The 25,180-nt window shown below is 55.5% G+C and overlaps 1 protein-coding gene across 2 annotated transcripts; it reads left to right on the top strand.

Annotated features, from left to right (window-relative positions):
- Positions 1–8,107: 8,107 nt before the first annotated feature.
- SLC25A37 (solute carrier family 25 member 37) lies at positions 8,108–23,220 on the top strand. Of its 2 annotated transcripts, none has more exons than XM_063358597.1 (4): positions 8,108–8,404; positions 16,584–16,812; positions 18,540–18,596; positions 19,716–23,220. In XM_063358597.1, the coding sequence occupies exons 1-4, from the start codon at positions 8,192–8,194 to the stop codon at positions 20,234–20,236; spliced, it is 1,020 nt and encodes a 339-aa protein (XP_063214667.1). In that variant the 5' UTR covers positions 8,108–8,191; the 3' UTR covers positions 20,237–23,220. The 2 variants fall into 2 exon arrangements, with proteins under 2 accessions (XP_063214667.1, XP_063214668.1); XM_063358598.1 differs by lacking the exon at positions 8,108–8,404 and adding an exon at positions 10,678–11,082.
- Positions 23,221–25,180: the final 1,960 nt, after the last annotated feature.

Below are 25,180 nucleotides of genomic sequence, written 5' to 3'. Positions count from 1 at the left end.
TCCTGCTTTTGAGCCCACCATCATTTAATCACACAAAAGCTTGAGGGGCTTGGAGCAACCTGGTCCAGCGGGAGGTGTCCCTGCCCAGGGCAGGGGGTGGAACGAGGTGGTCTTTAAGGTCCCTCCCAACCCAAACCATTCTGTGATTCTATGAGTAAGAGTTGGGAAAGCCCATCAAAATTAAAGGACTTGACCAAGGACATGCAAGGAGTCCGTGGCAGAGCAGGATCATCCCCAGCTTTAAAGACATCCCCTGAACACCAGGCCAGGGTTTTCTTCCTCCTTTCTGGATCCAAATTTGCTAAGTGCTAGAAATTTGCTAAGTGCTAGTGGCCAGCAGGGCGAGGGAGGGGATTCTGCCCCTCTACTCTGCTCTGGGAAGACCCCACCTGGAGTCCTGCATCCAGCTCTGGAGTCCTCAGCACAAGAAGGACACGGAGCTGTTGGAGCGGGGACAGAGGAGGGACACGGAGATGCTGGGAGGGCTGGAGCCCCTCTGCTGTGGGGACAGGCTGAGAGAGCTGGGGGGGTTCAGCCTGGAGAAGAGAAGGCTCCGCGGAGACCTTGGAGCCCCTGCCAGCCCCTAAAGGGGCTCCAGGAAAGCTGGGGAGGGACTCTGGAGCAGGGAGGGGAGCCATGGGACGAGGGGGAAGGGTTTTACACTGACAGAGGGGAGATTGAGATGAGATCTGGGGAAGGAATTGTTTGCTGTGAGGGGGGTGAGCCCCTGGCCCAGGTTGCCCAGAGAAGCTGTGGCTGCCCCATCCCTGGAGGGGTTCAAGGGCAGGTTGGCCGGGGCTTGGAGCAACCTGGGCTGGTGGGAGGTGTCCCTGCCCAGGGCAGGGGGTGGCACTGGGTGGGCTTTAAGGTCCCTTCCCACCCAAACCATTCCATCATTCTATGATTTTATGAAACAAAGCCAAAAAAGAAGGAGAGCCGTACCCAAACCCAGCAAACCCCGTGGGATCCTTCCAGCCTCCTCTGCCCAGTGCCACCGGTCCATCCCGAAAGCACCCCCAGCATGTGCTGCGCCTTTCCCATTGTTTCCCCAGGGCTTCAAACCAGAAAGGTGAGTTGACGGGGGAAAAAAAAAAAAAAAATTCGGTCCAGGAAGTAATACAAAAGTCAGACTTAATTATACACATTGGGTATTGCCTCTCCCTCTTCCATTAATCCATTGAGCGAGGTAGTGGTAAATTAGGTCAGATTATGTGAGCGCTGAAATAAAACCCACAGGCCAAATTCCTCGCATCCACACCTCCTTTGCCTCTGAGGTTGCATAAATGTTAATGGGCGCCGGAGATCTCTGCGTCGCTTCAGTGGAGCCGCAGTGCTGACTTTTCAAGATTTCGGTCGTTTTGGCGTAGGAATAACCCCGCGGCCTCGTTAGGGCTCAATTCCCTCTCATTTTCTTTGCGTCCGTTTTCATGGCATCACCGGGGTTGATCTGTTACACCTAAACCTGTTATACGCACACCGGCTAGGAAAGGAATACCCGGGTGAGCTGGAGCGCTGGTCTGCTGAATCAAGGCCAGAAAAAAGAGAGATGCTCGGAGTTTGTACCGGAGCAGGGATTAATGTTCTTTTGATTTTCCAGTCCTAATCTACCCACCAGCTTCTCCGTGTGCTCAGCGAGGGCTTAAAACCAAGGGATGCCTTACGCTGATGTTCAAATAAGTGGGTCAGTCCACCCCCAAGACAAAACAACACAGTTTGCTGGTTTTTATGTGCGTTTGCTAATATGGAGATAAAAAATAACTGGAACGCATCGGGTTTCCTAGAGCCTGATATTTCCCAGCGGATGCCTCTTCCCAGGAGCATCACAAAATGCAGCCGGATGGGCAGGAAAATCCAGGCTGGGGGCAGAGAGACTCTTTTCCAGGGCAACTTTTGGGGGCTGATGCTGCCTTTTGACCTAAGGACGGTTCTGGGGAGAGAGTTCCGGACTCGCTTTACAGTTTATTTTGAGGCACTGAAGGTTTCTAAGGAGGGACGGGGCTGGCGGTGGCCGAGTGTGCTGGGAAGGGGCTGCATCCACGCCGTGCGGGATGGGGAATCGGGGTCCCGGGGTGTCCTGCTCCCTCAGCACCGGTGATTCCCGCATGGAAACCATCCTTCCTCCAGCCTAAGCATCTGGAAACACAAGCTAGCCAAAAAAAAAAAAAAAAAAAAGGCTGTGGGGACATAAAGCTCAGGCTGGTTGACAGTAAATAAGGTTGCAAATATACGCCCTTAACGTTTGCTCCGATCCCTCTTCTACAGTGAGCACTTTACACACTGCCATAAACGGGTGCCTTTTCCTTTCCACAATTAAAAATACAATCGCGTGCTGCTGAACGCTTACCGTAAAAAGAAATGTCCTGTAATTCGCTGCTATGTGGCAGCAAACGTGTAATTTGTTATTATTTGTGTAATTTGCTGCCGTTCCCCCTCTTCACCCCCCAGCTCCGTGACAGTGGCGGCAGGTCGTGAAAAGGATAAAAACCCCCCCAAAACAATGTGTTGCTCAGCTGTTAGACAACTCGGAGATTTGGAAAGTGAAAAAAAAAAAATAAAATTAAAAAAAAACATATATCCCGCTGGGCCTTGTAGATAAGGTTCAATTTCTGTGGTTCCCAGAAGGTGTCCGCCTGCCTTATCGGCGTGGGTGCAGCCGGGGTGTCCTGCACCCCCCGCCCAGCCAGCGCCCGCGATAACCCAACCCGGGTCCTCCTAATCGGCTGCCCAGCGCCAGGCAGATGCCACGGGGGCCGCAGGCACCTTCTTTGGGCAGGAACTTCGGAAAGCCAGGAGCATTTCACTTCATTTTGCAGGTTTCTCCTCATTTCATAGAATCAGAGAATCATGGAATGGCCTGGGTTGGAAGGGACCTTTCGGATCATCCAGTCCAACCATCAACCTGACTCTGACAAAACCCATCACTAACCCATATCTCTAAGCGCTGCGTCTGCCCGGCTTTTAAATCCCCCCAGGGACGGTGCCTCAACCCCTTCCCTGGGCAGCCTCTTCCAATGCTTAATAACCCTTTCGGTGCAAGAATTTTTCCTAACATCCATCCTAAACCTCCCCTGGTGCAACTTGCGGCCATTCCCTCTTGTCCCATGGCCTGTTCCTTGGGAGAAGAGACCGACCCCCCCTGGCTACCCCCTCCTTTCAGGGAGCTGTGGAGAGCGAGAAGGTCTCCCCTCAGCCTCCTCTTCTCGAGGCTGAACACCCCCAGCTCCCTCAGCCGCTCCTCAGAAGTTCTCCAGCCCCTTCTCCTTGTGCTCCGGACCCCTCACCAGCTCCGTTGCCCTTCTCTGGACACGCTCCAGCCCTTCAGTATCTTTTTTTTGTGGCAAGGGGTAAATTTCTCAGTATTTTTCTCGCAGTGGTTATTATATCTGCTGATTAAAAGCTGTTCTCCGGCGCAGAGGCCCCCTGAAGAAGGTTACGCACTGGCGAGGGCTCAGATCTGTGGGTCTGATTCATGGTTTCATTTGGCTGCTCGCAGTGATGCAACGTGCCTGCAGATTGTGGCCGGTGTATTTTGCATCGACTTGTTGGTGTATAAATGAGCGTTCTCCACACAGCTCACTGCCAGGCCGGGCTTTTGACAGAATCAGAATCCCAGAGTGGTCGGGGTGGGAAGGGACCTCTGGAGATCCCCTCGTCCCACCCCCGGCCCGAGCAGGGTCACCCAGAGCAGGTGGCACAGGGACGCCTCCAGGCGGGGTTGGGATGTCTCCAGAGACGGAGACTCCCCCACCTCTCTGGGCAGCCTGTGCCAGGGCTCTGCCACCCTCACAGCACAGAAGTTCCTCCTCGTCTTGAGATGGAACTTCCCACGGTCACGTTTGTGCCCGTTACCCCTTGTCCCGTCCCCGGGCACCACTGAGAAGAGCCTGGCCCCGTCCTCCTGACACCCCCCTTGGAGTATTGATCAGCGTTGAAAAGATCCCCCCTCAGTCGGCTTTTTTCCAGGCTGAAGAGCCCCAAATCCCTCAGCCTTTCCTCATCAGAGAGATGTTCCAGTCCCCTCAGCATCTTCATAGCACGGCACAAACGGCTTTGCTCTTTGCTGCTTCTCTACCCCGATGGAGTTTGGGGGCTCACGGAGCCCCTGAGGGACCAGGTACCCCCCAGGGTGGCTCCGGGATGGGATGCACCTGGCAGCGCTTGTGCCCTGTGAGGCGGCAAGGGAATGGTTGCACAAGACTGATTTTTTTTTTTTTCAAAGGCAGGTTTTTTAAATAGACTTGAGTTCCCTTTGTGGATGACCCGCGAGGGATGACTCGCACTTGCCACGTCAGGCAGGGATGGCAGGAAACCATCCCAGAGACACAGGCTGCTCCTTTTCCTGCCGGTGGGATGCGTAACACAACAAAACCACAAGCCAGACCAGACTCCCTGCCCCATTTTCCTTCCATAAACGACAAGTAATTTTGTCCCTTTCTTCACAAAGGTGGGGAAAATCCACAATCCGGGCATCTCCGCTTCAGCATCTCTTGCTCCCTGTGCCCCGGGGTGACCCCTGCCAGGGGCAGAAAGGATCCCTCGTGCCAGTGCTCCTCGGGGTTAAAATATAACCTGTTCCTGCCTGGAAACAGCACCATATTTCAGACTGATTCATACTATTTCTTATCAGGGCGCGAGACTTAAGACGGTAGGGGAAAGGGCTCATTAAGGTAAGCGACACTGCAATTTCCCCACCCTCCTCTGCCCTGCCAAAAGCACGGGATGGGGGTTCCCTGCTTTGGACTGTTGTTTCTGGAGTAGAAAACCTACGTAAACTACGTGGAGCAATACTGGAAAGTGTTCCCCTTCAAGTTTCAATTCAGGCGTTTCCTCAAATAAAGCCGCCTTACCAAAAGGAAGTTCTTGTGCCCGCGTTTGATTTACGTCTTGCAGACACGGGGGAGCACCGGGGAGCGCTGGCTGCTGGAATTACATCCACGCAGGCGGCTCTCCAGCTCCGACACGGCATTGACGCCGGAGAGCAGAGCGTCAAACCGTCCGTCAACATCATATCTTTGGCTTTTGTCTCCTTTGGAGGAAGCAAAGCCATGATAATCCAGTGGCTTCTGCCATGGGGCAAGATCGGGGCCGGTGGGGGGGGGATGGGGGGAAAGGAAGGAGAGATTTAGCAATTGCTGTGTTAAATTGCGTGTTGTTGAAGGACTGGTTATATGGTCTCTGCTTTCCACGTTCCGCGTTTCCATCCAGTTGATGACGCCTGGTCTCAAGGGACAATGCGACGGCTTGGACATGCCAGGACGGTGGCCAGGTCTCACCTCCGGCTCTCCCACCCCCGCGGGGGTACAAGCACTGCCCTGGGGAGGGAGGGGGGCAGAAAACGCTGCCAGATCCCCCAAATCAATCAGGAGCGAGCGACGGGCCTGACGCTGTAATTATGAGTTGTTTTGTTTGTTTTCTTTTCCCCCAGCAGCGCCGCGTTCCCACGGAGGACGGAGACTTCCCAGCACAAACACGGGGCCAGCGGAGCGCTGGGGAACCCGTGCCAGCGCCAGCCCCAGGGTTACCCACCCCGGGCACCCGCACAGGCAGCGAGGATGAGAACCGACCAGGATTTATTCATTTCGTGGTTAACAGGAAAACCAAGAACTTCATTTTTCTGCTTTTTGGGGCTCTCAGAGGATGGTTTTTCTTGCTCCCCGAGGCTCAAGCAGCGACAAATTGCTTGGCGTTATCCCGGTGCTTCGTGCAAACGGTTAACCTTGATTTCGGGACACGCCACACAATGCGAGGTCGAATTCCAAATAATCCTGCGAGGAGGAATGAAAGGAAAGTCAGTGCCATTTCCCGGAGCCCCGGGCCACGAAAACTTTGCCTCCATCTCTTTAAGTCTACCAAATTGAATTGGTTTGGGCTGATTTCATGGTCGAAGCTCCTCATCCGGACGGGGGGGACAGGAGAGGACACCGGGCTCTGCGTGAGCTGACACCCAGAAAACCCCCAAAACACAACCAAAAATAAACCCTGCCGCAGGCAAAACTCACAGCTCAGACCTGAGCCGGCCCCGCGGGCGCTTTGGGGAGCAATCGGGGGTGTTTGGGGCTGTGGACCTCCCGCTGCTCTCCCCCCAGCAACGTCCTCCAGGAAAAATCCCACTTTTGCTCATGGAGCACCCCGATTTCTGCCGTTCTGCCCCCTCCTGCTGCTCGGGTGCACCCCAGGGCACCCCAGAGGTGTGGGGCAGGGGGCAGCTGGGGGGGCCCACCCTGGACACCCCCAGGGCCACCCAGAGTGGTCCCTCACCCCAACACACTGGGGAGGGCTGGGCTGGCTACCATGGGGGGCCACGGGCCCAGGGGTGGCCCGAGCCCCCTCCCACCCGTGACTGTGGGTCCGTGCACCCCGACACCCCTCGCACGCTTTCCCCGCTTGCACGACAGCCCTTGCACACTCACCCCACTTGCACACCAACACCCCTTGCACTGCCCCTGCCTGCACCCAGCACCCCTCGCGCTTTCCCTGCTGGCACCCCAACGTCCCTTGCACACTCCCTCCCCCCCCCCCTTGCACACTCTCCCCCCACTTCCACCTCGACGCCCCTCGCACACTTTCCCTGCTTGCACGACATCCCTCGCACGCTTCCCCCCTTGCACTCTCCCTGCTTGCACCCAACGCCCCTCGCACGCTTTCCCTGCTTGCACGACATCCCTCGCACGCTTCCCCCCTTGCACTCTCCCTGCTTGCACCCAACGCCCCTCGCACGCTTTCCCTGCTTGCACCATACCCCTTGCACTTTCCCCGCTTGCACCCCATCGCCCCCCGCACTCTTCCCGCTGCACCCTAACGCCCCTCGCTCTCCCCGCTTGCGCCATGATACCCCTCGCACGCTTTCCCCGCTTGCACGACAGCCCTTGCACACTCACCCCGTGTGCACCCTGACACCCCTTGCACACTTTCCCCACTTCCACCTCGCCACCTCTCGCACGCTTTCCCTGCTTGCACCCTGACACCCCTTGCACACTTCCCCCCCACATACTTTCACTGCTTGCACCCCTTGCACACTCCACACACACATTCACTGCTTGCACCCCGACACCCCTCACTTTCCCCCCCGCATACTTTCCCCCTTTGCACCTTGACACCCCTTGCACACTTTCCCTGCTTGCACCTTGACACCCCTTGCACACTCACCCCGCTGCACCCTAACGCCCCTTGCACTTTCCCCCCCGCACACTTTCCCCCCTTGCACCCTGACACCCCTCGCACACTTTCCCCCCCGCACACTTTCACTGCTTGCACCCAATGCCCCTCGCACACTTTCCCCCCCGCACACTTTCCCCCCTTGCACCCTGACACCCCTCGCACATTTCCCCCCCCGCACACTTTCACTGCTCGCACCTTGACACCCCTCGCACACTTTCACTGCTCGCACCCAATGCCCCTTGCACACTTTCCCCCCCGCACACTTTCCCCCCTTGCACCCTGACACCCCTCGCACATTTCCCCCCCCGCACACTTTCACTGCTTGCACCCCCGTGCCCCTTCCACTCCTTCCCCCCCCGCACACTTTCACTGCTCGCACCTTGACACCCCTCACACACTTTCCCCGCCGCACCCCCGTGCCCCTCGCACACTTTCCCCCCTTGCACTTTCACTGATCGCACCTTGACACCCGCCGCACACTTTCCCCCCCGCGCACTTTCACTGCTTGCACCCCGATACCCCCCGCCTTCCCCCCCCCCCCCCCCCCCGCGGGGGTGCCGCTGGTGCAAGAGGCACCACCGGAGGGGGGGGGGGTGTGACACACGCGCTTGCACGGCGGGGCGCGCGCTCGCACGAGGAGCCCACGCCTGCGGGCGGGGCCGGGCTCTCCCGCGCTGCTCCCCCCCCCTCCCCTCCCGCCCCGCGCGCCCCTGCCCGCCGGGCCCGCTCCAGCCGGCGCAGCCAATCACGCCCCTCCGCCCCCTGCGCCTCTCCTCGCCATTCGCCCGCCTCCCTGCCAATCCCCGCCTTTCCCGTTGGCCCGGTAGTTTGTGACGTCACGCCGAGGGGGCGGGCCGGCGGGCGGCGGCGGCCGCGCGCTATTGGCGGGCGCGGGGCGGGGCGGGGCGGGGCGCGGGCGCGGCTTTAAAGCGGGGCCGGGGCGGCGCGCGAGCCCCGTGCGCACCCCCCGTGTCACCCCCCCCGAGCCGGTGTCCCTCCACCTTTCCCGGTGTGTCCCGCCGCCGCCGGGCGGATGGAGCTGAGCTGCGGAGTGGGGGGCAGCGCGGCGGCGCCCCCCGGGCCCGGCCCCCCCCACCACCCTCCCGCCGCCGCCCCCGCGCCGCCTATGGAGGGCGAGGAGTACGAGAGCCTGCCCAGCGGCGCCTCGCTCGGCACCCACATGATGGCCGGGGCGGTGGCGGGCATCATGGAGCACACCGTCATGTACCCGGTGGACTCGGTCAAGGTGCGTGGTGGAGGGTGGGAGTGGTCCCTTTCCCCCCCGGGACGGCCGGGATCCGTTCCGGTGGCTGCCGGAGTCGGGGGAGGCGCGTACCGGGGTGGTACGGGGTACTGGGGGGGCGTGCAACAGGGCACCGGGGCTGTACGGGGCACCGGGGGGACGTGCAACGGCGTACCGGGGCGGTACGGGGCACCGGGGATCCGCGGGTGTGTGTGCAACGGGGTACCGGGGCTGTACGGGAGTGTGTGCACGGGGCTGCATGCAACGGGGTACTGGATGTGTACGGGGTGCTGGTGCAAGTGGGAGAGCACGCTGGGGGGTGCAGTGGTGCAAGGAGGGGGGCAAGTGTGCAAGGGGTGTCGGGGTGTAAGCGGGGAAAGCGTGCAAGCGTTGTCGGGGTGTAAGCGGGGAAAGCATGCAAGGGGTGTCGGGGTGCAAGGGGTGTTGGGGTGTAAGTGGGGAAAGCGTGCAAGAGGTGTTGGGGTGAAAGGGGTGTCGGGATGTAAGTGGGGAAAACGTGCAAGGGGTGTCGGGGTGCAAGGGGTGTTGGGGTGTAAGTGGGGAAAGCGTGCAAGGGGTGTTGGGGTGCAAGGGATGTCGGGGTGTAAGCGAGGAAAGCGTGCAAGGGGTGTTGGGGTGCAAGGGGTGTCGGGGTGTAAGTGGGGAAAGCATGCAAGGGGTGTTGGGGTGCAAGGGGTGTCGGGGTGTAAGCGAGGAAAGCGTGCAAGGGGTGTTGGGGTGCAAGGGGTGTCGGGGTGTAAGTGGGGAAAGCATGCAAGGGGTGTTGGGGTGCAAGGGGTGTCAGGGTGTAAGCGGGGAAAGCGTGCAAGGGGTGTCGGGGTGGAAGCAGGGAAAGCGTGCAAGGGGTGTTGCGGTGTAAGCGGGGAAAGCGTGCAAGGGGTGTTGCGGTGTAAGCGGGGAAAGCGTGCAAGTGTTGTCAGGGTGTAAGCGGGGAAAGCGTGCAAGTGTTGTCAGGGTGTAAGCGGGGAAAGCGTGCAAGTGTTGTCGGGGTGTAAGCGGGGAAAGCGTGCAAGGGGTGTCGGGGTGTAAGTGGGGAAAGCGTGCAAGGGGTGTCGGGGTGTTGGGGTGTAAGCGGGGAAAGCGTGCAAGGGGTGTCGGGGTGCAAGGGGTGTCGGGGTGTAAGTGGGGAAAGCGTGCAAGGGGTGTCGGGGTGCACAGGGCCCTGGGGAGCAGGGAGGGTGCTGGGGGGGGGAGCAGAGCTGTACTGGGCTCCGGGGGGGTGTGTGTGTGCAAGAGGCGCTGGGGGTGAGTGGGGCGCAGGGTGCTGCAGTGTGGACGCTCCCCAAGGCGTCACTCCTGACGTCTCCCAGGGAAGCCGGAGCTGTGCACCCACCCTGGACCCGTCCCCGCAGCCCCTCAGGTGCCATCCTGGGTCCCCACGAGCTTTGCACAACCCCCGGTGCAGAGGTGTGCGCCGGACCCTGCTGCTGGCAAAGGCCTTGTCCCCCCCCCCGGTGCAGGAGATGCCACCGGTGCCCTCTGTGCTGGATCCCCACTGGAATCCCAGCCCAGGAGGGGAAAACGGGGTGGTCTGTCCCAGCCACCAGGTCGGCTGCCAGCGGCGTGAACCTGACCTTATGTGTCACCCCAGGTGGCGGCAGCGGTGGCTTTACTGGGGTTGGGGCTTATAAAGGGGGTTGCACGGCCGCAGTTACGGCGGTGGTGGTTGGGTTTGGATGCAGATGAGCTGCTGGGGACTAACGAGCGCATTGTCTGTGCTGTCGAGTCCACGCGAGGGATGACTTCGTGGTGTCACCGCCAGTAGGAAGCGTAGGGTAGGAATCACGAAGGGTATTTCCTCCCTCTGCCCGGCCAGCACGCTGCTCTGGCGGCTTAGAAAAGAGAAAATAAGGTGGGGAAGACCCAAACGCCCTCGATACGGGTGCTGACGGATCCTCCGTGGTCCGGTGGGGAAAGGCTGCGAGCAGATGCTCTAATTTCTCCTCTTTTCAATGCAGGGGCTGCCTGAAAGAGTAGAGGAGAGGAAATGCCTTCGCTTTGAGGCACTGGAGGTCTTGCCAGTGGGCTGCGATAAGCGCTCAAAGGATGTATTCTCTGCTTTTTTTTTTTCTTTCTGTGTTTTCCCTCTGGGTTTGTGCCTGCTGGACCCGGCTCGTAGGTTTGGGCCGCTCGGTGTAGCGGGTCCCCCCAAGGCGGAGGGTCCGTGCCCACCCCGGGTGCCTCCGCACCGGCTCCTTTCGCAAACAAGCCTGGCGTTTTCTGCCAAGTCACGGTCGGGGCAGCGTGTCGTCACTCCGGACTTTATGGCGTTGATTTAAGAGGGCATTTCCTCTGCAGGGGGGGAAAAGGGAGAGGGAGAAAATGAAAGTCGTGCCCGGGTTTCCCGGAGCGGGAGGTGCTTTGTAGGAAGGTGAAAGCGCTGATTTCACCAGGCAGTGAAATTCCCCAATTGCTTCAGGGTCAGGAGAGTGCCGGGGCAATGCCTTAACGCTGGAAATGATCCCGCTCAGCAAACTGCCTTGAAGTGCTCGGAAGCAGATAAAATACTCGGGCTGTCGTCTGGCTGCGGGGAAGCTCTGGTGGAGCACGGCCAAGGTCCCCCCACAAGTGAGGGGCAGAGCGAAATCCCGAGCTGCGGGCTTTGGGTGCTGCACCCGCGGCTGGCTTGTGCCCGTTCTCTCTGTCAGCTACTGAAAAAGGTGAGAACTGACCCCAAAAAGGGCTTTTCCTTGTAGTGGGAGTAACCAAACAATAATTAAGCTTTCTGTCTTTCACTTTGCCGTGGGAAACGTGCCGCTCTCCTCCTACAGAAAAGCAGCAAAGCTCCTTCCTTAATCTGACTTTCTGGATAATATTTACTGGGCTCAGTCACGGCTGAGCCCGGGGAGGAGGCAGGGGGTTGTGGATGCTGCAGAAAGAGGCGTTTGGGGCACCTGGCTCGATGGTGCTCTAGAGGAAATGTTTTGGTTCCAGCAAGTCATTTCCTCTCAAAGAGAAACTGAAAATGCTTTAATTTGGGGAATCACTTGCTTCAGAGACTTGCCCGGTTCCTGAGTTTGCCGGGGTCGGGGTAGGGCGGGCTGCGGTGGTGGTGTCCTCTTGAGGTGAGGCACGGCAAGCACTGAAAAGGGTGCCCTGTGGACCTCTGAAATGCAGAGATACGCCTGCGTGACACACAGAGAGCGCCCAGAGGTGCTGGCGATGCGGCTCCCGCTGGGGTGGGATGAGGGAGGATGCAAATCCGTGATGCCCGTACCCACGTGCGGCCTCCTGCGGCACCGGGCTGCCATTCCCCGGCTCGAGCTGAGAGCGTTGCTGGTTGCGTATGCGTTTTGCAGCAGCGTTGCTGTTGGTTGTGGGGCAGTGGGCATTACAGGTTGTGTTTTACCAACTCGAGCGGCAGCTGGAGGCTTGTGATTATTGAGACTTGCTTGGTGTCTTTTCCTTTTAATGGCAATGCCCCCCCCCCACTTGCAGCTTCAGCCTTCACCACACGCTGCCTTCTGTCTTTTGCTGCTGTTGTGGTAGATGCTGGCTGGAGCTGTGGGTTTTTAGACGTGTGCTGATGGTGTTTCTCGTAGTGCTCAGGTGTGTTTTGGTTTGTAGCTGCTGAAAATACAGCTGTCCTGGCAAGCCTGACCACCCTGTAAATTCAGCTTAGAGATCTGCATGTCAAGGACTTCTAGTGATGGCAGCAGGAGGGACTTTCTGGAGGATCCCCCCACCACCACCCCTGGAGCCGCCTCCTGAAGCCATTTGGTGGCCTTTCTGTGGGGCTGTGGGAGCTGGTTTCATGAGTAGCTGCCTGGAGGATGTGAAGAGCAGCTCTTGTCCTCACCTGGGGACTAATTGCTGATGTGAGACAGCCCCATGAGAAACTGGAGATGTGCTGGGCTTGAACCCCCCTTCCTTGCAGCGGAGGGCAGCTATGCTAATGACAGAAAGTCCTTGCTCCAGCCCTAACCGTGTTGCCGTCCTTCTCCATGAAAACCCACACCACTCCTAACCAAGCCGGTGCAACAAGACATCTCTAAGTTGACTTTGGGGCTGCGCATGGTTCCTAACGGGTACGGGAGGTCCCGTACTGTAATGGGAACTCTTGGGGTGAAGGGTAGGAGAAACATCTCGCCCACATCTGCAATGTGAGAGAAGGGGGTGGAAGGGAAAGGAGGACAAGTCCGGTGGGGCTAGCTGGGAGGGATGGAGCGAGTGTTTCCTTGGCTCCAGCTGGGACAGTCAACCATGGGTGACCTGCGCTGTGCAAGGAGGCCTTGGAGCTTCCCTGCTTGTAACTAAGGTCTTGAAAGCACACAAGTCCGGGGGTGGCAGGGCAGCCGAGCTCCTGTGAGCTGGTGCGCTGTGGTTTCTTTAGGCTTTGGGGTTAGGGACGCTTGCCATGGCTTGGGTTTGGCAGTGGGACGTTCTGCACCCACCCATCTCCACGCAGGCCCAGGGGAGCAGTTACTCCTGTTCCAGCTGATGGTGTTGGGGTGCTGGAAAGTCACAGCCGACCAGTTTGACCGACCCTCTGCTCCCCACCGTGGGCCTTTTCACGCACGGGTGGGTACCACACCGAGTGTGTCGCTTGGCTGGGGAGCTGCTCCAGCTGCAAAACAGCCCAGTAAAAAATAAATAAATAAAAAATTAAAAAATAGGGAGTTCAGAGCTTGAGCATGCCATGGGTCGTGCAATAGCAAAGCCTTTTCCTGCCAACAGGATCTGACCCAGTCGCTGCAGAAATGCTGCTAATTTCCTGGTAAAAGCATATTGTGTTCTCCGTGCCTTTTGTTAGCTGCAGGGAGACCAGGGTGGCTGTCTGTCACACGGACGTACAGGCTGAACTTGGAGAAATCATGTCATGTTCAGGGGAAAAAAAAAAGCCACAAAAGCAAATTATATTGTACAGTGGCACGTCAAATCAGTGACCCTTGGCGAGAATATGCAAAACTCAAGACCTGACTTTTGTTAGGAACAACAATTCTAGGTAGAAAAGGACTCTGGATGTAGTCCCGCATGCTCCTGGCAGCAGGAGGAAGGGGCAAGGGGAAGGTTGGGACCAGCATCTGCAGAGGCCACGCTGGTCCGCAAACAGCTGCTGGACCTGGAGCTGTGACTTCTGGTGTTGCTGCTTGTGCCCCAGCTGAAACCGGGACGACTGGGACGCTTGCGGTTGTCAGTGCGCTCTTGCCTTATGCAATGAGGATTAATTTAAGTAGGTGGAGAAGTATTTCTTGGCTGGATAACAGGGGGGTGAGGCTCCTGGAGGAGCTTGCTGGCTTCAGATAGGTGGCAGGAGCCGGGGCGTGGGGGGGGTGAGGACTGCATAGCTCGTAGCAAATCATCCTTGTTCACACCATGATAAAGTTATCCTGGGTGAAACAGAGCCCAACCTGTTCTCAGCTCCCTTGCCTCTTGCGTTGCGGCGGCCCCACGGGAGATCCTGGGGATGGTTGGTTATTCCTTGGGCTGTTTGTCCTGTTTGTGTCCGCAGCTGTAACGAAAGGTGCCGGGCTGTGGACCTGGCTGGGCTGGCGCTGCCGCAGAGGGCAGCGTGCGTGGGTTAGGTGGGTACAACACCCACTTACCGCCCTCTCCGGGGTACGGCGTGAGCTTTTGAACCCCTCGAGATGATAAGTAGAAAAATGAAAATTGCTGTTTAACCTGTTTTCATGTGAAAGCAGCTGATTGTCAGTAGAGGGAGGGGGGGATACTCAGCATTCCCAACAACATAGCGTCACGCGCTTTGGTCCTGCACGTGCCAGGCTGGGAGTTTATTGCTGGACGGGAGCACTTATCCCTAATTACCTTTCTGATGAGATGGCACCGCTGCGTGCTTAAATTATACCGGCTGCTTCCAAGGCATCCCAGCAGTAGAACGGGGTGAGGTCGAGATCTGGGGTCGGTGCTGGAGTCTGAAGCAATGCCTTCAAGTTAAAACTGGCAGAGCGGGATAAAAAAAAAAAAAAGAGCAACAAAAACCCCAAACCCCAGCTGGATGCGCCCAGCTCGGCAGCGGTGGGTCGTGCTGAGTCACGCTGACGGTGGAGCGGCTGCCGGGAGTTTGTCCCGGGCATCGGGAGCTCCAGCCCCTCCCGACGAGCATCCCTGGGATGGGAAACCCCTGGAGGGGCTGGGAGAGCCTCGGCGAGGGCTGAGCGCCGGATTGAAAACAGGCTTTTAAAATTCCGAGATAATTCAGTGTCGTCGCCACCTTTAAAGGAGGATTTTTCTGAGCCTCTGGGTTTATTCCCAGCGCTGCTCATGGGTTACGGCGCATTTAGTGCTCTGAAACAGGAAGCTTTGCTCGAGGCCGCCAAATCCCCTGTTGCAGGGTGATGCCTTGCCGCGATCTCCGGCCGATGCTCGTGTCTGAAACACAGCTAGCCGCTGAAATAAGTCACTTCCCAACTGGAATTCCCATGCAATTATTATTTTTTTTTAGAATATTTACTAGAAACGCAATAATTTGTTTGGTTTAGCATCACGCATCGCTTTCCTGCTTTTATAGCTTGGTTTTATTATACCGGGTTAAAGTCCTCAATTCAGCCCTGATCCTCTTGCTTGGTCTCAGAAAGTGTCTTTGAAAGTGCCCTTCAGTTTCCAGGAACTGGACTGGTTTGGGGAGTCGAAGGTCCAAACCTGAAACAGTTTTATTGGCTTAATCTTGCCTGACACCTTAGCTGTGGTATTCCCCCCCGACCCCGGGCTAATTACTGAAGTGAACTGATAAGTGTGAAGGGCCGTGTTCCCGCAAGGAAGCGTGGAGGTGGCGTGGGCAACCCTGGCTTTGTCAAGGGCTGATGGATCTCTGCTGAGGATGGAGCCCTCCGCGTTGCTCACCGGTGTCTGCAGGCTGCCAAATCGCTCGGGGAGGGACGACGACTTTATTCCGAAGATGGGGTGTCCCAGCTGAGGGGGCAGAAGGCGTCCTCCCTGTCAGACCCAAAGGACCTCTGAGTTGCAGTTGTCGAGCTTCTCGAAAGGCCGTTAATGTGATGTTGCGGGTTGCTGAACGCTCGTCTCCCGTGGCTGTGCCCTTTCCCAGGAGCCTGCTGCATTTGCGTTTCGAGGCTGCACCAAAGGCTGTATCCCTCCGGACCGGTTTCGGTGCGACGGGCTGTACCAGCCGGTGCGCGGACCGGCAGGACCCGTGGGCTGCTCGGCAGGAGCAGCAGAGCCCTTCGCATCTTCATCCTCTGGATTTGCTCGGTCTTTTGGGGAGGATTGGAGAGGTTTAAGCCCTGCCAGTGTCTCCCCTGCTGCTGGGGGGGAGGTGGCTGGCGTCTGTGCCCTGCGAACACCCGTCGCAGGTTGGCATCGTCATTGCAAGGCCTTTGCGTGTTGCTGTGTGAGGGCATCAGTCTGAAACAAGCTAAAAGTAGTAATTTTTCCCAGAGTGCGTAATTAAGCGATGGCAGCGAGTTTAATAGGGTGCTTTGGCTGCCAGAAGCTGAGATGCCTTCAAAAGGGAAAAAAAAAAAAAAAACCTATGGAAGAAAAGCCCGTCGAGGTTTATTGAACAAAGATGCAGATGAAACCACCACGCTGGGGATGCTGGTGGCTGTGGGGCACCAGGAGCTGGGGGGGGAAGATGATGGGGTGAAGGGCGGCTCTGTGCTCCCCAGGCTGCCGGGGACAGTCACCCGCTTGGTCTTCCTCGGGTGGCCTTTCCCTCTCTTGACCTCCGTGGTGGGGGGTTACTGCGGGTCCCCCGTTTTCTCCGCTTGCCCTTCTAGGAAAGCTGTTCGCCAGTCGGGTGGACTCACTGCGCACCAAGTGTCACAAGCCGCTGAGCAACTGCCGGAGAAACAAGCCGGGGCAGGGAGCCGGCGGTGGTGTAAGCGAGAGGCAATTAAAGACCTAACTGTATTTCTTCACGGAGTCGTTTGAACGACTGCCTTCGCTTAATTCCCTGTACTTTCCATGCACAAACAAGAGCAGAGGTTACGCTTCCCTCTGCCGAGCGCTTGCCTGAGCAGCCTCCTCACGTTTGGGTGTCGCAATGGCAGCGCGGAGTTAATCTCGTCGCTTAATCTTGAGAAATAGTGCCGTGGCCCCGGCGGGGCTGCAACCGAGGAATAAATTATTGACCCCCTCTAACGATCTTGGAAGCCTCGTAGCTCTTTAAGTCTACGGCTTGTGCCTGTTGCGGTTAAAGACCGAGTAACTGAGACCTCTCCCTTCGTGTGCTTTGTTGCAGACAAGGATGCAGAGCTTGCAGCCGGACCCCAAAGCCCAGTACAGGAGCGTGTACGAAGCTCTGAAGAAGATTGTCCTTACGGAGGGTTTCTGGAGGCCTTTACGGGGGATTAATGTCACCATGCTGGGGGCTGGCCCTGCCCACGCAATGTACTTCGCCTGCTATGAAAAAATGAAAAAGTCTCTAAGTGATACTCTCCAGCATGGAGGAAACAGCCACTTGGCCAATGGTATTTTTGGTTTGGTTTTTTTTTTTTTTTGGGGGGGGGGGGCGCGGAAAAATAATCCCGCTTGCAATTAACAGCCTGTCTCTTGCTTGCTTAGCCTGGCGTCCTTCGCTGTGCTCTGCTCCTGGAAGGTCTGCTGTAGATACTGTAAATACCGGTACGGGAGGACGCAGGGTGCAAACACAACCCCGGGCTGGCAGGTCTCGGCACCCGCTTTGGGAGAGCTGGGGAGGCAGGGGGATGTCAGGTAGGCAAGTGTGGCACCTGCCCTCCATGAGGGCTTCACGCTGGTCACCATGCTCCTCTGAAACACGGTCCTGTCGTAGGACTGCTGGCTGCTTGGTGGGTCTCTCTTCCAGAGGGTAGAGCTGGCTGTCACGGCAGAGAAAGAGAAGCCCTTCCTGGCTTGACCCCCACGATGGCACCCTTGGGCGCCCTCCAAAGCCCTAGTCACTCTAGGTTTCTGCACTACTCTTTAATCTCAATTTATTCTAGCAGAAGTAACCAATACATTGGACAAGAGGTGTTCTGCTGCAGTTGCAGGCTGTTTCTGGCTTTGTTGAAGGCATCTTCTAAACCTCTTAAGGTTTGCAGTACAGGTTGTTCCCCATGTCTCTCCTGGAGCTCCAGCATGGTGAAGCGTGCTGCTTCCTCTACCTGCTCGCACGCCTTGCTAAAGGCGTTGCTTCTGCCAGAAAGGCTTTTAGGTCCAGCAATACCGCTGGAAGAGCAGCACCCTTTACTGTGAGGGTGGTGAGGTGGTGGAACAGGTTGCCCAGGGAGGTTGTGGCTGCCCCATCCCTGGAGATGTTCAAGGCCAGGCTGGATGAGGCTTTGAGCAACCTGGTCTGGTGGGAGGTGTCCCTGCCCCGGGGCAGGGGGTGGAACGAGGTGATCTTTAAGGTCCCTTCCAACCCAAACCATTCTATGAAACCCTCTAATTGAGCAGCCAAGGCTTTGTGCGGAAGACACTTCTGCCTGGTCCTTGATGTGATGGTAGGAACCTGCCATGGCGGTCACTTGACTTGTCTCAACCCAACTCAGTTAAGGGTATATAATATCTTCCTGGCTTGCTGCTTTTTGCTAGTAATACGCTTCCCGTGTTTGCCTGTCAAGTAGCTACAGGCTTGCAGTAGCGGCGGGCAAACTGGAGTGCTGTGTTAATGAGAAATGACCGAAAGTCATTTGGGCAAGAGAGAATTTGAGATGGAAACCTACATCAAAGGGGAAGGTGTGGCGCAAGAGGCCCATCCTAGAGCCAACTGCAGAATCATTAATGGCTGGCTGGATGTTTGCAGAATCTGTGCAATTAGTGTTTAAAACTAGGCTGAGTAAATGGGTGAAAATGCCTAATTATGGATGCACTGAGCCAGTTCTAAACATTGCTCATCTCTGACCAGCGCGGGCCGAGTGAAGCCGGCGGCGTCTTGCATAGACAAAACCTTGTGAGTTGTGGGGAATGGCGAAGGCTGTGAGCGGATCCTGGTTAAAAACCTGAAAAAATGCAAGCTGCTCGGGCTGGGTTTTTCTCCGCCGGGATGAGCCGTGTTGCTGGGTGCTTCCTCGGGCTGCAGCTTCCCACCGGCGGTACCCGGCACTCGGTGCTGTGTGGGCTTCCTGAGCCATCGGCTGCTGCTTCCATGGGTGGCAGTGCCAGAGCAAGTCCCCGGCCACTGAATATTTCCTTTATTTATTTTTTTTTAATTGAAGGATGCTCTTGTGTCTTGCAGGTGTAGCTGGGAGCGTGGCCACGCTACTCCACGACGCGGTGATGAACCCGGCTGAAGGTAATGCCCCGGGAAGGCACTGAGGACACCCCGCGCCATCTCGGCGGCTTGAGCCCTTTGCTTTAGCAACTCTGCCCAGCTTTTAATGAGCTCAGACAGGCCACTGTAAAGGGGTAAATTCTGCCTGGCTGTTTTCCCTTGCTTGCCGAGGGCTCGCACAGCGTCGGTGTGGTGTATTGTGACTTCCCAGGAGAACTGGGGTCACCTTTCCTAACGCGATGCTGTTACTGCTCCGCTAGTGCATCTTTCCTGAAATGGTGGGTTTTTTCCTGAAGCTTTGGACCACCCAAACAAAACTGAGCTCAGTCACGTTAAAGTGCAGCAGCCGTGGGACCGTTCAGTAGTTTTCCCGAGTAGGCAGAGGCTGGCATTAAGAGGACTAAGAGTAAAATGCAGCTAAAGTGAAGACAATTAGCTGGGCTGCCAGCGGTTCCGCGTTAATGTATTGTACTTCTGAGTTGGCCTCAAGTCCGGTTTTTCTGAAGGAAAAAAAAAAACCCCAACACAAAAACGTCTCTTTAGTGTTTCAAATCCTTTTAATCATATCCCGATTAAATTAATTGGCCTTTTGCTTGAGTCAGTGGGAGTTGTTCCATTTCTGGGTTTGGGACTGTAGATGAGGTGCAGGTATTTATTCAACTTTTTGCCGTTGTCCTCTTTGTATGTCAGTGTTTCTGCGCGACAGCTCTGCATCCTCGCAGACGCATCCGAGGGTCCTTATCAGTCTGTCTTAATGCCTTTCTAGCTAGAAGTAAAGGTTCCTTAATTAAGCTTGAGGAGAGGAATACATTAACCGGTGAAAACGGAGAGCTGTTGGACACCAGGGCTGAGCTCTGACCTGCTTCCCTCACTTGTGCGTTGAGTTTTCGGGGGAGCACTGGGCAGGCTGGGGGAAGCAAAGCTGGTGAACGCCTGTAGCTATGGAGCTCATCGCTACAGAAATACCTGGTTTGTGTCCGGGCGGTTTGGACTTGGAGGAGGAGGTTGGGTCTGGATGGTTGGGACTTGAAGCGTGGGTGTTGTCATGACCAAGCAACATGTGCCTTGGCTAATTAGCCTTTATCTCCCTGCCTCCGTCCTGCCTGGTGCTGCCTGCCACGTGGCTCTCACCTGGACCAGTGGTGAAGCAACGGATGCAGATGTTCAACTCCCCCTACAAGTCCGTCCTGGCCTGCATAAGGACAGTGCAGAAGACAGAGGGGTTCGGTGCCTTCTACCGCAGCTACACCACCCAGCTCACCATGAACGTCCCCTTCCAGGCCATTCACTTCATCACCTACGAATTCATGCAGGAGCAGATCAACCCGCACCGGGAGTACAACCCTCGGTCCCACATCGTCTCGGGTGCCATCGCGGGGGCTGTGGCCGCTGCCGCCACCACTCCTCTGGACGTCTGCAAGACCTTGCTCAACACCCAGGAGAACACGGCCTTGAGCTCCATGAACATCAGCGGGCATCTCTCGGGCATGCTGAACGCCTTCAAGACTGTCTACCAGCTGGGGGGCATCTCGGGGTATTTCAGAGGGGTGCAGGCACGCGTCATTTACCAGATGCCTTCAACAGCCATCGCCTGGTCGGTGTATGAATTCTTCAAGTACTTTCTCACAAAGCACAAGCTGGAGAAAAGAACATCCTTGTGAAGGGCTTACCGAGGGGGAATGTGAGTCTCCGCGTCCCCTCCGTGCGTCTCCGTGTGTGCCTGCAAGCCAGCCAGCTCCGGGTCTCTGAGGACCGTGCCAGGTCCCTGCTGGATCCACGGCTGATGTCCGCTTCTCCCTCCCCAGGGAAGGGAGGGATTAAAGTGGTCCTCAGTCCCGTGTTCCCCCTCCGTGCTTAAACAGTGAAATAGTTTATAAAGACTTCTAATAATATATATATTTAATAACTTTATTTTTGGAGAAATGAAAATGCTAACTGATATTTGTGTCTCAATCAGTTTGAAGATGTAGTTTACTCCTGACCGGAAGGCTTAGGTTATACAGCCTAGGCTGGGTTTTTTTTACAGCGAAGAAGCAAAATATCCTGTCGCAGAACTTACTATTTTATATAAATAGATGGATAATGTTTATCCTTTATTTTTCTATGTAGACATTTGGGTTATTTTTTAAATACTATTGCAGCTAGATGCTGAGCTGTTTAAAAAGGGCTAAATTCTTCCATCCTGTGCAAGGAAGACAGAAAAGCATTTATTTTTATAGCCAGATTGGCTTTAATTATACAGCATTTAGCCCCCAAATGGTGGCCTGGATCCTCCTGTGGGTGTCGAGGTACTTGGTAGCCCCTTGAGACTTGCTGGGATGGAGGGGGGGAGAAGGAATGAGGACACTTTGGGCAACAGCAGGGGCACCCTAAAATACCTGGTCACTTTGTGGGGGAGAGGCGGGGGGGGAAACTATCAATTCAATTTTTTACAAGGAGATTCTTTAAAAAAAAAAAAAGTAGATTTTAAAGAATAGTATTTTTTTTTGCAAACACTTTTTTTTTTTGTTAAAAAAAGGTACATTTTTATGCTGTGTGATGGCTGAACAGTCTTCATCCTCCCTTAATTTATTCATACTTCTGTCTCACTGAGGCCCTCGTCCCGCTTACAGGAGCCACCGTGCAGCGCTCGAGAGCTGGTGGGATGGAAGCGGGGTGCACGGAGCTGCTCTGCTCCCCCGGCGGGGGGGACCTGGAGCTTCTCTTTACAGTTCGGCTACTGAGTTGCAAGGGTCGCATCCAAACCAGCAGCGAAAACCTTGGGAGAAGTCTTACCTGCAGAACCAAAGCCACCTCCCAGCCCGTGTTTGACAATAAGCTGCTGCTCATCTCTGGTTTTGGCGGGGGGCGGGGGGGAAACCAACCTAGAGAAGTTCCTCGTGCTGTGGGTTTGGTTTTGCTGCTGCAGGATGCTGTGCTTTGCGGTGACCAGCAAAGCTGTGCCTGCTCGGGAAGGGTGGCATCCTTGTTCCGTGCCCTGCTCCTCCTGAGAATGCCTCTTCCAAACCAAAACATCTCCTTCAGCCAGTTACTTGGGTGGTCAGGAGCCAGTGAGGGATTTTAGGAGCCTGGATGTGCAAATATAAGTTACAGGACACCATTTGGCAAATCTCCATCCTCCCTGGAGCTTGCCCTGTCTGGAGCTGGTGCCATCTCCTTACTGTTGGGCATGGGGCAGCTTCTGGAGACGTGGCTCCAGCTTGCTGTAGGTACTGGGGGGGTCTACAGTGGGAGCAGCTCTTGGGCTGGCACGTGTCACTGGAGGTGTCCCCTCGGCCAGACCCGTTGTGTAGGATGACACTAAGCAGAGCTAATCCTTTTGCCCTGTTGTTTGGAGAAGGTAAATCAAGGAGCACCTCTCTGGGTGGTGTTGCATGTGCCTTGTGTCAATGAACCTTGTACCACTGGTAATGGTGAAATGAGCTTCTTGATGCCTTTTTTTTTTTTGTGTCACTTAAACTGAATGAATCACTGTGTCAAATGCACCCTTGTGTCTTAAAAGTGTGAAAATTGTAAGCTTGAGGCTGCTGATCTCGGTGGAGAAGGCCCTCAGTGCGCTCTGTACGTGGAGTTCGTCAGGGCGGGGGGTCTTTGAGCTGTCTGTTAGCCTTGAATGTCTGTTTTCTATTGACTTTAGAAACTGGAGAGTCACTAACAGGAACCAGAACTGCACAAAATATTTCCATGGGAGACGGGCGTAAACACTTAGAGGAAAATTTGGGGTCGCTTTAATATTCAAAGAGGCAAACTGTAGCGTAGCGTGGAAGGCGACAGCTTTCAGTGCGACTTCGGTAGCTAGGAGCTATGCTCGGCAAGGGGTCCCCAGTGCATCATCCTCTTCCTCTGGCTGCTTAGCTTTAGTATTTCTGACTTTCCCTTGGCTCTTCTGGGAGAACTTCACCTTCCCATTTGGAGTAACCCGTGAGTAGCTGGGACACCAAGGGTGGACGTGCCCAGGGGACAGAGCCCGTGGCCATGGAGTGATCGGGAAGGGCGGTCATGGTTTCGGCCAGCTGAGCATTGTACTTGGAGGGGGAGGCAACATCCCATTTCGGTTGCTAGCCAGAAAAATGTGAGTGTGTCCTGAGTTTTGAGCACGTAAATAATTATCAACCAGGTTTTCTTGGGGACTTTGCCTCGAGCTGAGAGTGGGTGAGGAGCACTTGTGTGTCTGTGGAGCTCCTCATGGGTTACCCTGGGGTATCTGATAAAATCAGGTGTCCCATTCCGCAGCTGGGGACGTGCCCAGCTGGTCTAATAATTGCAGAGGTCTCTGATGTGTTTAAAATGTTTCCTGCTGTGCGCAATGCTGGATCCCCAGGCGAGAGCCCCTTCACCGAAGCTGTCGCTCCTCGTCTCCTCTTCTTCAGGGTTTGCATTGGGAAGTTCTGCTGCGAGTCTGAAGTTTTATTTTAACCTGGTATGTGAAACATGTACTGCTGCTTTGTCTGCAACGAATGCACATATTATTTAAGGGGGAGGATGAGTAACTTTGTCTGCAGTTCTTAATTTTTATTGTTGCCTGCCTCGGAATTTAATGTATTTCCTGAAATGTATGTTTAACAATGCAGGAGTTCATTTGTGAAATGCTGCTACAGTTGTATCACTGGAGCTCAAGGGAAATAAAATATTCTGATTTTTGGCCTCTTGGGCTCACGCTTGTGGCTTTCCTTAGCTGTGTAGTTGGGCGCTGAGCGGCGGGAGGGTGTCTGGCTCCGATCTCTGGAGGAATGGTGCCTTCTAGCGTTGCCTGGACACTTGGCAGGCCCAGCACCTCCCAGCTGAGTCAGAGAAAGCCCTTCGTCATCTCGCTGGAGGAATAAAATCCTTGTGGGGAGGGGTTTTGCAGCCTGGCAGGAGCTGACATCTCTATCACGGGCTTGCGCTCCTCTAGGAGCCGCTGAAGAGTTTTGAAACTCGCTCCTCTCGGCGAGGAACGGGCTGCTGAGATTTGCAAAGCAAACCCACGGCCTGCGGCTTGTTCAGCAGCGAAAATTCCCAAATGGGAATTTCTTTTTTTTTTTTCCCCCCTCCTGGAAGAAAGTGCATGGGGTGAAAGCCCTGGGGGAGCCGCTTCGTTTGCTGAGGTTTCCAATAATATTTGCTGCCTAATTTGAAGGGAAAACCCTGGAACGTATTAAGCTGCTCTAGATCTTGCCTTCCCCTTCAGTAAAAAAGGAAAGGACGGGTTCCTGGGTATGGTTTCTGGTGCTGGGGGAGCGGAATAATTCCCTTAAAGCTGGGATGAGCAGCATCAGGTGGATCTGAGCTGCCCCAGAGCCTGGGACTGGGCTGTCCCCAGGGCAAATGAGACCCCAGCGCTTGGGCAAAGGGGGCTCTAAAGGGGGGTAAAAAAAAAAATAAAAAAAATTCAATTTCATAATTTTCAGTTACGAAATTTCCAGCGTGGAGCGACTGTTTCAGCGCCGGGTGGAAAATGTTTGTGGCTCCATGCAGGGATTTTGGTTTCCAGGTCGGTGTCAGACACGGGTAGCTCTGCTCTGGTCTGGTCCCAATGACAAACAGCCTGTTATTTGCCACCTCGGTGGCTACTGGGGGGGTTTTGGGGGGCTCTGCGAGCAGAGCGGCATCGCTGCGGGATGGGATCCCAGCCTGGTTTGTACCACGGGCTTTGCCAACGCTTGGACACGTGCGTGAGCAGAAGGAATCCCGCACCTCTTTTGGTGCTGTTGGGTTATTTTGGGGCCAAAGTTTGTTCCGAAGTTTACCATACTTCATTTCTAAACTTGAAGTTTTCCAACGGGAAAGGATCTGGGATTTTTGCGGCTCCTTTTTACCTCTAATAAACCTGGCAGAACCGCTTGGTCCTTGTCCCGAACCCAGCACGAAACCCAGCGTCTCTTCAAATAACATTTCAGCTTAGCAACCACGGGGCGGCTCTGATTTAAAGAGAGTCGCCTGAAACTCCTTGGTGTAAATCTCCAGCCTTAAAAAATCTGTGTCTGAAGGATTATTTTGGGAGCAGCCTCGTGTAATTCTGACAAGGAGCGGGAGCACAATTTGTTTCCTATCAGTTTGGGTTAGAAAACGATGGGTTTGGAATAGATGCTGATCCCCAGGGTGTGCAGCATCCAGTGATACAGGAGGAACTGATTTCGGCGTGTTCCCAGTGCAGCAATTAAGAGATGCAGCTAAAATCCTACAGATGAACTTTTGTTGGGATGCAGCCAGCCAGCAATTCTGCCCCAGCCCATCCTGGGCTAACAAAAGGCAGCTCAGCTGGGAATAATAATGATAATTACAATATTTAGCAGCAAACGCCTACCTGGGGAGTCAGGGCTGCCCGCAAAGGGAAGCAGCCGAAAGATGCCGATGTCCTTGGTCCACCCCAAAGGAAGATGGACTTTCTTTTTCTCACCTCTTCTGCCCTTTTTTTTTTTTTTTTTGCCTTGTTTGTTTTTCTTTTTTTAAATTGTCAGTGAAAAATCAAGAAGGTGCAACGGACCGTCGAGGTGCCGGGGTGGAGAACGGGCTGCCCCGCCTGGCTGATGAGCTTAAGAGACAAGATCAAAAGATAAAGCGCTATTTACGCTCGGCGAAATGGTTTTGACAGGTTTCTATTTCTGTTTGCCTTGTAAATATTT

This window comes from Chroicocephalus ridibundus, chromosome 23 (assembly GCF_963924245.1).
Source record: "Chroicocephalus ridibundus chromosome 23, bChrRid1.1, whole genome shotgun sequence".
Taxonomy (NCBI): domain Eukaryota; kingdom Metazoa; phylum Chordata; class Aves; order Charadriiformes; family Laridae; genus Chroicocephalus; species Chroicocephalus ridibundus.
Note: the sequence above shows the minus strand (reverse complement) of the source record. Positions and strands in the feature narration are given on the sequence as shown.